This window comes from Cervus canadensis, chromosome 5 (assembly GCF_019320065.1).
Source record: "Cervus canadensis isolate Bull #8, Minnesota chromosome 5, ASM1932006v1, whole genome shotgun sequence".
NCBI lineage: Eukaryota > Metazoa > Chordata > Mammalia > Artiodactyla > Cervidae > Cervus > Cervus canadensis.
The window spans coordinates 1530233-1547673 of record NC_057390.1 but is presented as its reverse complement, the minus strand read 5'-3'; the positions used below and the strand labels follow the sequence as shown (position 1 = coordinate 1547673).

The window sequence follows — 17441 nt, the reverse complement described above, 5'->3', positions numbered from 1 at the left end:
TTGGATGGCATCACCGACTCAATGGACATGAGTTGGAGAAAACTCTGGGAGATGGTGAAGGACAGGGAAGCCTGGCGTGCTGCAGTCAGTGGGGTCGGAAAGAGTGGGACAAGGCTTAGGACTGAGCAACAAGAAGGAAATAGACACAGATGATGTTCATTAACCTAACGACAGCAGACAGACCCAAGGGCCACTGCAGCACAGCCCCCGGCAGTCATCCCCCCAGCGCCGAGGTCTTTGAAAGGAAACAGCTAACATTCCCTGTATACTTAAAAGGAGGATCAGTAAAGTAAATGAGACTTAGGGGAAAGGAACAAATGTTTGTCACTTGTTAGAACAACAGAAGGAGGATTCTGGGAGATGAGTTCAAGGTTGCTCATTGTTCTGTCTGCATCTCCCAGCTACGCTGTAGCCCCAGGCCACCCCGCAGATTACAGTAATATTAAAAAGTTCGCTGGAATGCCAAGCTGCAGCTGACCTGGGGCCAGAGCACGGGCCAGGCCATCTTGGATCTTGGGCGCAGAGAGGCTGCTGATAACGGAGGTCCGCTCTGTAAGATGCCTCAGCTCTGAGCAGCCAGGCCCGGGTGTCTACAGACCAACCTCCCCTCTAGGGTTCTGATACTAGGGTTCTCGTGGGCCACCGGCTGGAGAGACAGCTGAGCTGAGGGCCCAGGCAGCAGGAACCCAAGCCCCGGGGCAAGGCGGGGAGGGGAGACCATTGTAAGGGCCCAGACTCCCGGACCTTTCTCGCTTCACTGGGTGCCCAGGCCAGCGCGCGGGAGGGAGGGGCAAGCGGCGGAGGAGGGAGGAGACTGGCCGGCGGCGTGGGGAGGAGAGGGCGTGCGCTCCGGCCCGCGTGCGGGAGGAGGCGCGCGGGCAGCGGCCCCACAGATGCGCCAGAGGCCCGCCAGCGCGATGGAGCCGGCGGACCTGGGGCTCGGGGACTCATCCTTGCACCGTTACCTGGACGGCGAGTTCTGGAGCCTCAAAAACGAGCTGCGCGGGCTCCTGGGCGGCTGTCCGCTCTTCCGGCCCAGGTACGTGTCCCCGAGGGTACGCGCGGTGCACCCCGGGGAAGGGCGAGCTGGGGTCTGTGTGCTGCGCCCGAACACAGGTCCCTCCCGACCTGACAAAAGATGGGCTGCCCGCCCCAGTCCTGTGGACGCAGCAGAGCCGGCGACTTCGTGGCCCTCAGGAGGTGTCCTCTGCCCACCGCGCTGCCTCCTATACGGAGAGTAGGGACGAACGGGTGCGCCCCGCAGCGGCGGACTGGATGGTCGGCCCAGAGTGGCAGCTTCTAAACCTGTTTCCTAACCTGTTTCTTGAGTCCCCGCCTTTGGGTGTCACCCTTGGGGAGGCAGCGGTGGTTTCTGCACTGGGGGTAACTGGTGGGGGCGCGGGGCTCAGGGGAGGTGACGGGTGTGAGATGGTGGGGGTGCCCGTGTCTCCCGGCCTTGTCCTTCCCCCTCTCCCACTGTCTTCTTTGTTTTATCTTCTCAAAGCATGCTCCAGGGACTCCTGGTGGTACCCAAGACTTTTCCAGGAGCTTCACAAGTTAGAAATTATTTTAGTGATAACATGAAGCAGTTACTGACCTTTTCATTTTCATTTTCTCACGAAGGTACAGTGGTAGTTCCCAGAGACTATAGGATGTATAATTTCCCAACATATCTGCGGAAGCATAGAGCAGCATCCAGTTATTTCAAGGCAGACATTAGCAAGACTTGTAAAGATGCAGGACAATGCCACTTTTCTAAATAAAAGTGTAGTTCTTTTGTAAATATTTAATGAGCTTATTATTGTTACATTCAAATGATTTAATAAATATTTAAACATTTTTTCTTTTATAATTTCTAATATGATAAATACCCATAGATATTTGCAGACCCCAATAATTTTTTAAAAGACAATTTTAAAGAGCAGTGTTAGGTTTATAGCAAAATTGAGAGGAAGATACAGAAATTTCCCATATATTAATACCTCCTGTCCCCACACAGGCATAACCTCTTCCATTATCAACATCACTCACCAGAATGGACTTTTTTTTAGCCAAAGATGAATCTACGTGGGTACATCATAGTCACTCAGAGACCACAGTTATGTTAGAGTTCACTCTTGGTGGTGTACATTCTGTGGATCTGGACAAATGTTTAATGACACATACCCATCATTATGGGGGCTTCCCAGGTGGCTCAGTAGTAAAGAATCCACCTGCCAATGCAGAAGACGTGGGTTCGATCCCTGGATTGGGAAGGTCCCCTGGAGGAGGAAATGGCACCCCACTCCAGTATTCTTGACTGGAGAATCCCACGGACAGAGGAACCTGGTGGGCTACAGTCCATGGGGTTGCAAAAGAGTCAGACACGACTGAGCGCAGCACAGCTCCCATCATTACAGCGTCATTCAGAGTATTTTCACTGCCCTAAAAATTGTCAGCACTTGGTTTTTCTCTCCTCACCACACACCCCTGGCAACCACTGATCTTTTCACTGTTTCCATAGTTTTGCCTTTTTAGGATCATATAGTTGGGATCATACAGTATGTAGCCTTTTTAGATTGCCTTATTTCACTTAGTAATACATCTTTAAGCTTTCTCCATGTCTTTTCCTGGCCCAAGAGCTCATTTCTTCTTCGTGCTGAATGCTGCTCTGTTGTCTGGTGAGCCAGTTTATTTATCCATTCACCTACTGAAGTCCACCTTGGATGCTTCCAGGCTTTGGAAGTTATGCGTGAAGCTACTGTAAACATCCATGTGCAGGTTCTTGTGTGGAGGCCTCAGGGATTTTTAAGAGGGCAAGGAGGTCCTGCTGCTTTAAGTGATACTGTCCCATCCCTTTATACAGGGGTCCCCAACCTCCGGGATCTGATGCCTGATGATCTGAGGTGGAGCTGATGTACTAATAATAGAGATAAAGTGCACAGTAAATGTAATGCCTTTAAATCATCTCAAAACCATCCCCCCTCCTTGGTGTATGGAAAAATTACCCTCCATGAAATCAGTGCCTGGTGCCCAAAAGGTTGGGGACCACTGCCCTTACGTCCCTTTTCCTGTCTTCCTGTGTCTTTTCAGTTTAGTTCCTGGGCTGTCATCTCTTTGTCTTTTCTTACTTAGATTACTGCAGTTTAAGTGATGTGAAAGAATGCTAGCATCTAAACCACTGATTTGGCCAAATAGAAGATTCTTTGCTGTGAACTGTGCAGTCTGCTTTGGGACAGAGGGAAAGGCAGGCCGGAGTTGGAAAGCCAACCAGCAGCATATTACTTGTGTGATTGTCATCAAGTGAGATTTTACCTTCCTGAGCTTCCATCTGCAGAAAGGAGATAACATCTGTGCTGCTGGCTTAAATGAGAAACTGTTGAGTGGCTTTCCATTAATGCTGGCTGTGGTATGATACCTAAAAAAAAAAAGTGGGGGAAAAAGATCCAAACCCCATTACTCTAACAAACACTTTTCCATTCTCTACAGTTCTTGGTTATTGACTTCATAATTTCAGAGTTGTAATAGGAGCTTAAATTTCATACTGTTTTTTTTCGCCCCCAGTGATTAAAGATCCTAGTATCTGCTTGAAAGTTCACCTTGTACTATCAGATTTGATCTTATCCTGTGTTCCAAGACAGTGACTTGACTTCTTGATGTTTTTAACCTTCTGCCACAGTAAAAGGGTCCATGAGAGGCCAGAAATAAAACTCGCTGGTGGCTCAGATGGTAAAGAATCTGCCTGCGATGCAGGAGACCCAGGTTCGATCCCTGGGTCGGAAAGATCCCCTGGAGGAGGGCATGGCAACCCACTGCAGTATTCTTGCCTGGAGAATCCCATGGACAGAGGAGCCTGGCGGGCTGCACAGTCCATGGAGTGGCAAAGAGTCGGACACGGCTGACTGACTAACACCAGACATGGATTCACAGATGCAATATGAGGCCTCCTGTAGCCAGTCCTCTGTCTGCAGGCCCTTGAAATTCAAGTAGATGTTAGAGGGGCGGGGTTCACGCGTGTGAGTGCTGTGTGTACAGCAGGAAGTTTGTGCAGTGTCAGGCACTCCCAGGACATTAGAGCCCAGGAAACAGTTTGCTTCCCCAAAAACCCAAATCCTGGTTTTGCAGTTTTCTGAGCACGTCACCACTGCCCTCCTCTGTGCAGGGATTCATCCTCTGGGGTACTGCGCCAGATGTGGTGTGGGTGCAGCCCAGCTTCCCCCCTCTCTCCCCAAGACCAGTCTGCCAGGCTGAGTCCTCCCTGTCCTCACTCTGATGGCAGGTACCCCTGGCTCTGGGAATGTCCCCATGTCTAAGGGTCCCACCTGCCCCGAGGTCCGTAGGACAGTATGCCCTTGGCTGGGGCAGCAGCGGATTCTGGGCCACTTGAGGCTCCTTCCTGAGGTTGCAGGGAATATTTAAAAACAACATTCGGGGACTTCCCTGGTGGTGCAGGGGTTAAGACCTCACCTTCCAATGCAGGGGTGCAGGCTCTTTCCCTAGTCAGGGAGCTAAGATTCCACATGCCTCGTGGCCAAAAACCAAAACAGAATACAGAAGCAATCATGTAATAAATTCAATAAAGGCTTTTAAAATGGTCCCCATCAAAAAAAAAAAAAAAAAACTAAAGAAAAAAGAGCACCATCTGAAATGTGATAAGCTTTTCAAACATTTTTGAGTTTGTTTCTTGGCAAATCGGGGCTCTCTCCTGGGGGCCAGGCTGGTGAGTGCACATTTAAGGCTTCTGTGCTGTCGTTTCAGTCCTGTCCAACTCTTTGCGACCCCATAAGCCCACCAGGCTCCTCCGTCCATGGGATTCTTGAGGCAAGAATACTGGAGTGGGTTGCCATGCCCTCCTTCAGGGGATCCTCCCAACCCAGCTATTGAACCCTCCTCTCTTATGTCTCCTGCATTGACAGGTGAGTTCTTTACCACTAGCGCCACCAGGGAAGCCCTATAAGGCTCACAGGCCTCACTAGAAGTTTCTAGACTCACGGGACCGCCCCACTATCTGTTCTCAGGGCTCCCCTCCCTGGCCTGGCTGTGTTGAGCCTGGCTGCTTCCCTGTCCCCCTTCTTTTTCTTCACTGCCTTTTCTTTCCTTCCCTGGAGCAATGCACATTTCTCTTCTAACCTTTGCAGAGATTTGGTTTTCCCCCCAGCCTTATTTATGCACTCAAGCATATGGTGAAGACCTTCTCATTGCAGAGAGTCAGATAATATGGAAAACCTGAAAGTTTCCCAAACTGTCCCCTCCCCCAACCGCTTATTTTTTTAAACTACTATTTATTGATTTTTGGCAGTGCTGGGTCTTCCTTGCTGCATGTGGGCTTTCTCTAGTTGCCATGAGCAGGGGCTACGCTTCATTTTGGCGTGTGAGCTTCTCATTGCGGTGGCTTCTCTTGTTGCAGAGTACAGGTTCTAGGCACACGAGCTTCTTCGGTAGTTGTGGTGCTCCGGCTTTGTTGCTCTGTGGCATGTGGCATCATCTTGGTCTGGGGATAGAACCCTGCATCAGCAGATGGATTCTCAACTACTGGACCACAAGGGAAGTCCCCAGCCACTTATTATTATTATTTTTTGAAGTGTACAATTTGTGTATTTATTTAAATTTTTATTGGAGTAGAGTTGATTTGGAAGGTTGTGTTAGTTTCCGTTGTACAGCAAAGTGAATCAGTTGTACATATATCAACTCTTTGTTTTAGCTTCTCTCCTCGTATAGGTCATTACAGAGTATTGAATAGGGTTCTCTGTGCTACACAGAAGGTCCTTATTAGTTATCTATTTTATATATAGTAGCCAGCCACTTTGGAGAAGGCAATGGCACCCCACTCCAGTGCTCTTGCCTGGAAAATCCCATGGGCAGAGGAGCCTGGTGGGCTGCAGTCCATGGGGTCTCGAAGAGTCAGACACGGCTGAGTGACTTCACTTTCACTTTTCACTTTCATGCATTGGAGAAGGAAATGGCAACCCACTCCAGTGTTCTTACCTGGAGAACCCCAGGGACGGGGGAGCCTGGTGAGCCGCAGTCCATGGGGTCGCGGAGAGTCGGACACGACTGAGCGTCTTCACTTTCACTCTTCACTTTCATGCATTGGAGAAGGACATGGCAACCCACTCCAGTGTTCTTGCCTGGAGAATCCCAGGGACGGGGGAGCCTGGTGGGCTGCACAGAGTCAGACACGACTGAAGTGACTTAGCAGCAGCAGCAGCAGCCAGCCACTTATTTTTATTGTGGTGAAATAAACAGAAAATAAAATTGACCATTTTAACCTTTTTTGCTTTTAAATTTTAAAAATTCATTTATTTTGATTGGAAGATGATTGCTCTACAGTGTTCCTCTGGCTTCTGCCACACAGCAGTGCGAATCGGCCGTACGTACACACATGTCCCCCCACTCCTGAACCTCCCCCCCACCCCACGGGAATCACGGGGCATCCAGCCGAGCGCCCTGTGCTTACAGCAGCTTCCCACTCGCTATCGTTTTACACACGGCAGTGTCTATATCAGCTCTACTCCCTGGATTTGCTCCACCCTCTCCTTCCCCCTACTGTGTCCAGCGTTTCTTCTCTGTATCCGTGTCTCTATTGCTGCCCTGCCTGCAAATAGGTTCATCAGTACCGTTCTTCTAGACTCCACATGTGTGTGTTAATATACAACTTTGTTTTTCTCTTTCTGACTTCCCTTTGTGTCAGAGGCTCCAGGCTCGCCTGCCTCACTAGAGCTGAGTGTATAGTGGCATTAAGTGCATCCACGGTGCTGCGCGGCCGTTGCCACCATCCATCCCCAGAACTCTGGCACCCTCGCAGCCTGAAACTGTACCCATTAAACACTGATTCCCTCTTCCTTCCTCCCCACAGCCGCTGGCAACCACCATTCTATTTTCTGTCTCTATTAATTTGAACTACTCTGGTTATGTCATACATTTTTGTCTTTTTGTGTCTGGCTTTTTTCACTTAGCAGAATGTCCTGAAGTTTCCTTCATGTTGCAACAGGTGACAGAATCTCCTTTTTAAGGCTGTATAATAAAAACCTGGATCATCCAAAAAGCAAGACAGTTCCAGAAAAGTGTCTATTTCAGCTTTATTGACTATGCCAAAGCCTTTGACTGTGTGAATCACAATAAACTGTGGAACATTCTGAAAGAGATGGGAATACCAGACCACCTGATCTGCCTTTTGAGAAACCTGTGTGCAGGTCAAGAAGCAACAATTAAAACTGGACATGGAACAACAGACTGGTTCCAAATAGGAAAAGGAGTACACCAAGGCTGTATATTGCCATCCTGCTTATTTAACTTATATGCAGAGTACATCATGAGAAACGCTGGGCTGGAGGAAGCACAAGCTGGAATCAAGATTGCCGGGAGAAATATCAACAACCTCAGATATGCAGATAACACCACCCTTATGGCAGAAAGTGAAGAAGAACTAAAGAGCTTCTTGAGGAAAGTGAAAGAGGAGAGTGAAAAAGTTGGCTTAAAACTCAACATTTAAAAAACTAAGATCATGGCATCTGGTCCCATCACCTCATGGGAAATAGATGGGGAAACAGTGGCTGACTTTATTTTTCTGGGCTCCAAAATCACTGCAGATGGTGACTGCAGCCATGAAATTAAAAGACGCTTACTCCTTGGACTTTGGTGGTTCAGACAGTAAAGTGTCTGCCTACAATGCGGGAGACCTGGTTTCAATCCCTGGGTAGGGAAGATCCCCTGGAGAAGGAAATGGCAACTCACTCCAGTATTATTGCCTGGAAAATCCCATGGACGGAGGAGCCTGGTAGGCTACAGTCCATGGGGTCGCAAAGAGTGGGACAAGACTCAGCGACTTCACTTTCACTTTCACTTTATTCCTTGGAAGGAAAGTTAAGACCAATTTGGACAGCATATTAAAAAGCAGAGACATTACTTTGCCAATAAAGGTCCATCTAGTCAAGGCTATGGTTTTTCCAGTGGTCATGTATGGATGTGAGAGTTGGACTATAAAGAAAGCTGAGTGCCGAAGAATTGATGCTTTTGAACTGTGGTGTTGGAGAAGACTCTTGAGAGTCCCTCGGACTGCAAGGAGATCCAACCAGTCCATCCTAAAGGAGATCAGTCCTGGGTGTTCATTGGAAGGACTGATGCTGAAGCTGAAACTCCAGTACTTTGGCCACCCGATGTGAAGAGCTAATTGGAAAAGACCCTGATGCTGGGAAACATTGAGGGCAGGAGGAGAAGGGGACGACAGAGGATGAGATGGCTGAATGGCATCACTGACTTGATGGACTCCGGGCATTGGTGATGGACAGGGAGGCCTGGCGTGCTGTGATCCAAGGGGTCGCAGAGAGTGGGACATGACTGAGCGACTGAACTTGACACTCCATCATCCTTTCCTGTGCCCATCTTTGCATGAAATGCTCCCTTGGCATCTTCAGTATTTTTGAGGAGATCTCTAGTCATTCCCATTCTGTTGTTGTCCTCTCTTTCTTTGCACTGGGAAAGACTGAGGGCAAGAGGAGAAGGGGGCTACAGGGGATGAGATGGTTGGATGGCATTACTGACTCGATGGACGTGAGTTTGAGCAAACTCAGGGAGACAGTGAGGGACAGGGAAGCCTGGCGTGCTGCAGTCTGTGGGGTTGCAGAGTCGGACACGACTGAGCAGCTGAACAACAACAGCGACACTTCATTAGATGGATGCATCACGTTTTGTTTGTCCATTCATATGTTGATGGGCATTTGGTCCTCCAGCCACTTTAGTGTGTTGTAGCGTTTGTTTTTTTTCCTACTTTTCCTATTTTCCTGTGAGTTCGCATATACATGTGAACATTTTCTTGGATAAACAGAATCATACTATGAGTTCTACAGCTTTCTCTTTTAAAATTTATTTTTATTTTCATAATACAATATATGAACCCACCTAATACAACAAAGACACTATGAAGTTTGGAGTGAAAAATATCTGCCCATATTCCATCCCCTTCAGCCCTCATTCCCTTTTCTCATTGGCAAACACTTTCAAGTCTTTCAGGGGATTCTTATGACATTTACTTCTATTTTCCTTTAAAACATTCATAAACAGAGCTGCTTCTTGATTACATAGTGACTTGTGTGTATGTGTGTGTGTGTGTGTGAGTCACTCAGTCATGTCTGACTCTTTGCAAGCCCAAGGACTGTAGCCCATCAGACTCCTCTGTCCATGGGATTTCCCAGGCAAGAATACTGGAGTGGGTTCTCTTCTCCAGGGGATCTTCCTGACCCAGGGATTAAACCCGGTCCCCTGCACTGCAGGCAGAGTCTTCACTGTCTGAGCTGGCAGGGAAGCCCATGTAGTGACTTAGTAGTATAGAAAATGAAGATTCCCATGACTGCACATGTTATTTCCTTATTCCCACAAATCAGTGCATCCCCATTTTTACTTAAATTGCTATCCAGGGTTCACACTGCTGTGACTACATGTGTTATTCCCTGCCATGCCCCATGGCATAACATATTTCATTTCCTTTCTTTGACAACTTTTGGTGATCTCTTGGGATAACAATTTCTACCTTTATTCATTTGCTTAGTTTTGTATAAAATTGTCATTCACGGGCCTGCGCACTTCTAGACAAAAGAGTTACAGTCCTCTCAGTTTGGTCAAGGGCTTCCCTGGTGGCTGAGTGGTAAAGAAGCTGTCTGCAGTGCAGGAGACTTGCAGGAGATGCAGGCTCCATCCGTGGGGTGGGACGATCCCCTTGGAGAAAGAAATGGCAACCCACCCCAGTATTCTTGCCTGGAGACACCCACTGACAAAGGAGTCTGGTGAGCTACAGTCTATGGGGTCGCAAAGAGCTGGACAGGGCTGAGCAACTAAACAAGAACAAAACAACAGTGTGACCAAAGCCGCCACGCATCTGCCGTTCCCTTCCCTCCTTGTTGGCCCATCCAGGAGGTCTCCCTCTGGGGCTTCAGTCTGGACTGGCTTTACCATCGTCTTCCCGTCCCCTGGGGGCTTTCCTCTGCCTCTCCTCTATAGTCCAGTCTCTGTCTTCCCAGGCTTGCTCTTTCTCGGTTGCTCTTTGTGGAGGATTAGAGGCGGCCACAGATTAACGGCACTCCCGTGGAGAGGGGTGCTTTTGTGTCCCCTGGGACTGCTTTGACCCACGGATATGGTTGGAGTGATGGGGTGCCAGTGTCTGGGCTCAGGGCTGAGTGACTGAGCGGTACCTTCTGCTTCTGTCTCCCGAGGCCCTGGCTTCCATGTGGAAAGTTCTGTACTAGCCTGTGGCTGCCATGCTGTGAGGAAGCCCAAGCTGGTCCTTGAAGAGATGCCCCGTAGAGAGATGCTGGCCATTCCTGACTGCTCCAGCCCCCAGCTGTTCAGATCATCTAAGCTGGGACCCCAGACCTGTGAGGAGCACACGTGCCATCTCTATTAACACTTGATCCTGTGTGTCCAAGTTCCTGACGGAAAGAGTAGGAGGTAGAGTGATATTGAATTGTTGTTTTAAGCCACTAAGTTTTGGGGTACATTATTACCATAGCCGTAGAGAACCAGGACAGTGTCTCATGTAATAGCTTCTTGAGAAATGATAACAGAAGATTAACTTTCTGAGGTCGTCACATCTGAAAATATTTACTCTCAAAATTGGCTGAATAATCGTGTAGGTGTAGAATTCTAGACTGGGAATAAAATTTCCCCCAGGATTGTGAAGGCATCATGCCTTTAAATATGCAACATTGTTCTTAAAGAACCTGACGCCTTCTGCACTGTGGCATTTTAGCATGTAAAGGTATGACTTGATTTTCTTCCTCCCGCCTGGAAGTGTCTAGGACTTTGTTTTTAGCACTGGCTTTATGGAATTTTACTGTGTTGTGACTCGATGCTGGTCTCTTTCTCTTTCATTGCTGGGGGCATGCCAGGGGCTCTTTTAATCTGGAAGCTAGTGTTCTTCAACTATTTGCACTGCTCTCTCATCTGAACTCTGATTCAGATGTCAAACCTCCGGGGCTTGTCTTCTAGTTTCCTAATCTTTTCTTCTTGTTCTTCATCTCTGTACCTTTTCATTTTTTTTTTCCTGGCAGACTTTCTCAACTTTGTCTTCCAGCTTCTCTTGAGTCATTTTAAATGACCACTGCCGTAATTCTCAGTCTCTCCGAGCTCCTTGTTCCTTTTCTGTAGCATCTGTTCTTGTTTTCTGGTTGCCAAGTCTCTTGTTTCCTGGGGATACTTGATGGTAAGTTTTGAGGTGTTTTTTCCTATTTTCTGCCTTGTTTCTGTTTTTGAGTTCCTTTTTTCCCCCCTTTGTACTTTGACCTCTGTTTTTCGTGTTTGAGGATTTTGTTAAATGTCTAGTCATCCTTGGGTGTTTGTTCAGAATAGGAGTGAAGTGAGCAATATGAGTAAATACTGGTTTGTAAACAAGCAGGGTTCTTGGGCCCAGACTTTCTTAATCAGAGAGAACCTTCCTTTCCAGGGCAGGCTAGCATTAGTGTTTTGTTTTGATCAGGGTTAGTCCCTGAGGATGGGTGTATAGAAAATGAAGGACAGGTGGTGAGCCCGGGTGCCTGAAAGGATGGTCGGTGAGCTGGTCTCCACATGTGACTTTAGGCTGATTAGAAAACTAAGCTCCTCTTCTGCATGAAATTTTAAAAAGCTGTGAACTCATAAAAACAGAATAGAATTATGGCTACCAGGGACTGGTAGGAGGAGGAACAAGAGGGATGTTGTTTAAAGGGACAAACCTGTGACCGATAGACGGCACAGTATAGAGAGAATGGACAGTAAGATTGTGTCAAACTTGCCAAAGACGAGGGTTTTTTTTCTTATTGAAGTAGAGTTGATTGGCAGTGTTGTGTTCTTTACTGGTGTGCAGCAAAGTAATATATATATATATATTCTTTTTCATAACGGTTTATTACAAGAGATTGAATATAGTTCCCTGTGCTGTGTAGTAGCACCTTGCTGTTCATGTATTTTGTATATGGTAGTTTGTATCTGCTAATCCCAAATGTCTAATTTATCCTTTCCCTATCCCTTTTCTTCTTTGGCACCATAAATTTGTTTTCTGTATCTGTGAGTCTGTCTTTGTTTTGTAAATAAGTTAATTTGTGTTTGTTTTTTTTTAGATTTCACAAATAAGTGATATCCCATGATATTTGTCTTTCTCTTTTTGACTCACTTCCCTTAGTATGATAATTTCCAAGTCCATCCATATGTATCCATATGTGTATGCACCACATCTTCTTATCTGTTCATCTGTTGATGGACACTTTGGTTGCTTTGGTGTCTAGGCTGCTGTGAACAGTGCTACAATGAACGTTGGAGTGCTGATTCCCACCCCGCTTTTTAAAATAAAGCTAGCATAAATTGTGCTAACAATGTGCTCTTTAGACCACTGCAGGAGGAGACAACAACCGCCTCCAGTACCCTGGCCTGGAAAATCCCAGGGGCAGGGGAACCCGGCGGGCTGCAGTCCCGGGGTCACAGAGAGTCAGACACAGCTTAGCAACTGAGCACACACTCTTCGGACATACCTGGATAGGTGAGGAAGTCTATAAAGTGAAAGTAAAGGGATGCTAAACCAAGATTTAAAAGGGTCAGCCAGCGAGGGCTGAGCAATGGGAGGGGAACACATGGGTGTGGTTTTCGGTTCCTGTCATTGTGCTGGTTTTCTGACTGGGTGAAGGTGTTTATCATAGTTTTAAGATGGTGATTCAGACTGTGTTGCCTCCCAGTTATGGTTGTAAAAGGCAGAATTGTTTTCTGGTTGGACCAACAGTTGGAAGAAAAAAAAAATGAACTGTTAAGAACCAAGAGCGCCTCCTCAGAATGCTGGCAGAAAGCAAGACAGGCAGTGACCAGGAGAGACTGAGAGAAAGCGAGATCTAGAGAAAGGCACTAAAACTCGTGCCAGTGAAAGGTCAGGAGGTTCAGTGGTCCCGCCTCCGCCTCACAGGGCTCTACGCAAGGGGTGCAGTGGGTTACATGCTGCTTATGTTTGGTTGTTCATCTGACACGCAAAGGTGATGATGAAGTTTATAAAGGGCATGCTCTGTGCTTGCTCACTCAGTCCTGTCCGACTCTGCGACCCCAGGGACTGCAGCCCGCCAGGCTCCTCTGTCCAGGGGATCCTCCAGGCAAGAATACTGGAGTGGGTTGCCATGCCCTCCTCCAGGGGATCTCCCCAACCCAGGGATTGAACCCAGGTCTCCCACATTGCAGGCAGATTCTTGACCGTCTGAGCCACCAGGGAAGCCCTATAAAGGGTACAGTTTGGGTCTTCCCTGTGGTCCAGGGGTTAAGACCTCACCTTCCAATGCAGGGGTGCAGGTTTGATCCCTGGTCAGGGAGCCAAGATCCCACATGTCTTGTGTCCAAAAAACCAAAACATAAAACAGAAGCAATATTGTGACAGATTCAATAAAGACTTTAAAATGGCTCACATAAAGAAAAAATCCTTAAACGGGCATGGTCCTATCTTCCTTTTCTTTAGAGAGGAGAGGAGAGAGATAGTATAGAGGTGGGATCTGCAGGATTTGAATTACAGTCAATAAGTTCCATTTATTAATTTAACGTGAGAAACTTCCTTAGAGAAGATCATGCAGAAATCGGTTTTTGCTTCCTCGTTTGTATTGCTTGCTCAGTTGTGTCAGACTCTTTGTGACCCCGTGGACTGTAGCCCACTGGGCTCCTCTGTCCATGGAATTCTGCAGGCAAGAATACTGGAGTCAGTTGCCATGCCCGTCTCCAGGGGATCTTCCCGACCCAGGGATCAAGGTCTTCCGTGTTGCAGGCAGATTCTTTACCTGTCTGAGGCACCAGGGGTGTCCTTCCTTATTTGCCACAGTGTTACTCCTCAAGTTGGTACAGGAATAGTCACATGATCTGATTTCAGCCAATGAAATAGGAAGGGAGGTTTCTGACGGGTCCAGGAAAAGATGCTTCCTTGCTTATTTGAGAGATCTGTTGCATAGGCAGACCCTCTCATTTTGGATAGAGTGGAGTCTGAATGTGACCACCAGGGAAGCCAGCCCTAAGAGGAAATGACTCAGAGCGGCAAAGTGGAGAGACTCCACATTCTGATACCGTGAGTAAGCTGCAGAGTCAAACATGCCCTGAAGCCTGCACTGTGTTCCTCATCCCCCGTTCCATGAAGCAGTAAGTCCCCTTTATGGTTCAGGCCACTGTGAGTTGGGTTTCAACCAAACTTGTGGTTCTTAACCAAAAGCACCCCAATTAGTTTGCTTTTATTTCACTTTAGTTTCAGTTGCAGAGACAGAAAAACACAGCTTATCTTGGTTTCGGGTGCAGAGGCTGAAAGGCAGGAGCTGGGTGACGCTGGCAGGAGTCCTCGGCTCTGCTTGCCTCACGTCCAGATGAACTCCAGCTGCCTTGTGGCCTTTGGTGCTTTGGGTGCGTGTCCTGCCACTCAGCAGCCAGGCTGGAAGAGAGGGACTCTTCTTAGCTTCTGGCCTGATCCAGGCCCCCCTCACTGGCCTGTCTGGCCACTGCTGTTGCCTTTTCTTAACATGCCACTGGGCTGGGTCACCCAGCAGAACCACGTGGGTAGGGGTGGGAGTGGGAGCCTGCTAAAGACAGAGTGGGGTGATGTGGCCAGGAAAGGAAAAGCCCGCATGGGGCAGATGGCGCTGGGCAGCCCTCCTCGGCTTCCTCCTGAGCTCCTGGGTCACTGCAGGGAGTGCAGGATGGCTGGGAAGGGCGCCTGGGAAGCCAGGTCAGGCATTCTCGCCTTGAATAGGGCATTTAGTGCTGCCTATTAAGTTCCTTCCATATTCCTCTGGCCGTGAATTGGATCTGAAGTTGGGCAATACCTCGGCTTTTCTGGGCAGAGACTTGCTGACTGATTCCAAAAGAGTGTTTTGCATGAAAGAAACCAATGTCTATGTAGAGAGGCTAGAGTCATGGGTACTCATTGTTTGCTGCCTCGGAGGGGCTGCGACTTTGGAGGGAAGCAGACCTGTTTTCTAACTGAGGTCATTCTGACTGTGTCTAGAGATCTCAGCACTGATGCTGTTCTTCTCCCACAATCCTCTGCCCCCTTCTCTCCCTCCTGTGATTGCTTGTCGGTGTGGATATGTTTTTATTCTTATTTACCTTGTTGCACTGAGTTTCAATAGCATCCCTTGTCTTTCTAAGTTCCCTTCTGTCCATCCCCTGCTTTACAATGATGTCCAAGTGACAACATCGGTACTCGGTTCTCCCTCCATGAGTAATGCTTTGCTGGTGGGTTGATTCCAGGAGCAGAGACTGATTCTTACATAGCTGTGACTGTGACAAGGGGGATCCTGACTGTGGCATTGCTGATTAATGATTACTCACCCTTCTCTTCACAGCAACAGCTATATGGACCACGTGCAAACCTCTGTTTCTTTTGACACTATCTACTGGCTTATTGTGGGGCTTCCCTGGTGGCTCAGACTGGAAAGCGTCTGCCTGCAATGCAGGAGACCTGGGTTCAATCCCTGGGTCGGGAAGATCCCCTGGAGAAGGAAATGGCAACCCACTCCAGTACTCTTGCCTGGAAAATCCCATGGATGGAGGAGCCTGCTGGGCTATAGTCCATGGGGTCGCAAAGAGTCGGACATGACTGAGCGACTTCCCTTACTGGCTTATTGTGGGGCTTCCCAGGTAGCACAGTGGTAAAGAATTTCCCTGCCAATGCAGGAGACATAGGAGATGCAGGTTCAATCCATGGCTGGTCAGGAAGATGCCCTGGAGAAGGAAATGGCAACCCACACCAGTATTCTTACCTGGAGGATTCCATGGATAGAGGAGCCTAATGGGCTACAGTTCATGGGCTCACAAAGAATTAGACATGCCTGAGTGACTGAATATTCACACGTGGGCTTATTGTGAGAACTTAGACATCACGGGAGACCCTAAATCCCAGGATCTCCCCCCACCCCCTCCTGGCAGCCATGGCAGAGTGTTGATCTCCACTTGGCCCTTTGGGGATACCGGGCCCTGAAGTCCAGGGGATCATTGGCCCCTGAGGGAATCTCCGTGGCCATTTTCCAAGTTGCCATTTACCTGTAAATGGACAGGTAGGTGAACAGGTAGCTCTCAGGGTCCAGCAGGGGACCCTGGCTCCTGTGCATGTTTAACTCGCTAAGGTTGCCTCCTACACACTCGGTGAATGGATCTATTGTTGAAAATGATGGATTTTCCCTCTAGATCTTCTACTGTGAGTTTGTGTACAGTAATGTTCAGAAAAAGACCCTGATGCTGGGAAAGATTGAAGGCAAAAGGAGAAAAAGGCGGCAGAGGATGAGATCTTTGGATAGCATCACCAACTCAATGGACATGAATCTGAGCAAACTGCAGGAGATAGTGAAGGACAGGGAAGCCTGGTGTGCTGCAGTCTATGGGGTTGTAAAAAGTTGGACACAACTTAGCGACTGAACAATGACAACAATATTCAGGTGGCACAGTGGTAAAGAATCCACCTGCCAATGCAAGAGATGCAGGTTGGATCCCTGGGTCGGGAAGATCCCCTGGGGAAGGAAATGGCAACCCACTCGAGTATTCTTGCCTGTGAAATCCCATGGACAGAGGAGCCTGGTGGGCTGTAGTCCATGGGGTCACAGAGTCAGACACAGCTGAGCATGCAAAACACATGCACACAAGGTTGCTCCAGAGACATCCTTTGAGTCACCAAAGGTGTCACTGTAGTTGGATACAAGGAGCCCCATAAGCCAGCAGACACCACTGTCCTGTGGTCAGAGTATGACCTTAGGAGGGAGTCAGGCCTGATTATACTTGTAGACTGTGGGGCTGGGCATCCTCCAAGACCCTGACCTGTTGGCCACAAACCCTTCCTTGCTTTCTTAGCTAATCTCTCAGGGGCCAAAAAGAAGGCTGAGTGCCAAAGAATTGATGTTTTCAGACTGATGCTGGAGAAGACTCTTGAGAGTCCCTTGGACAGCAAGGAAATTAAACCAGTCCTAAAGGAAATCAACCCTGAATATTCACTGGAAGGACTGATGCTGAAGCTGAAGCTCCAATACTTTGGCCACCTGATGCAAACAGCCAACTCATTGGAAAAGACCTGACTCATTGGAAAAGACCCTGATGCTGGGAAAGACTGAGATCCGGAGAAGGGGATGACAGAGGATAAGATGGTTGGATGGCATCACCGACTCAATGGACATGAGTTTGAGCAAACTCTGGGAGACAGTGAAGGACAGGAAAGCCTGGCATGCTGCAGTCCACGGGGTCACAAAGAGTCAGACCCAACTGAGCGACTGAACAACAACAGGGGCCCCTCCCATCAGCACCTCCCACATGCACCCCCAAAGGTAACCCCCCTTGTTTGAAGCTTCAAGTCTCATTTCTCAGCCAATCACCATCCTGGAGGTAGAGATCCGAGTGGTGACCTGGACCAATCAGGAGCTGCCCTCGGGCTGGGCTGACACAGTGTCCCCAGGATCCTGGTGGGGGAGGAAGAGCCTGCAGCAGTCTGCGCCTGTGCCTTCACCTAA

General features: G+C 48.4%; 1 protein-coding gene across 11 annotated transcripts in view; it reads left to right on the top strand.

Moving 5' to 3' along the window:
- Positions 1-835: 835 nt before the first annotated feature.
- The window catches only part of ACOXL (acyl-CoA oxidase like), a 352738-nt gene continuing 336132 nt past the window's right edge, over positions 836-17441 (top strand). For 9 of the 11 annotated variants that reach the window (XM_043467731.1, XM_043467729.1, XM_043467722.1 and 6 more), the window contains exon 1: positions 836-1039. In XM_043467731.1, coding sequence (XP_043323666.1) covers positions 894-1039 — 146 coding nt within the window. In that variant the 5' untranslated portion in view covers positions 836-893. Of the gene's footprint in view, positions 1040-13891; positions 14098-17441 lie in introns of those variants that run through there. The other 2 variants (XM_043467725.1, XM_043467727.1) reach the window with 2 other exon arrangements.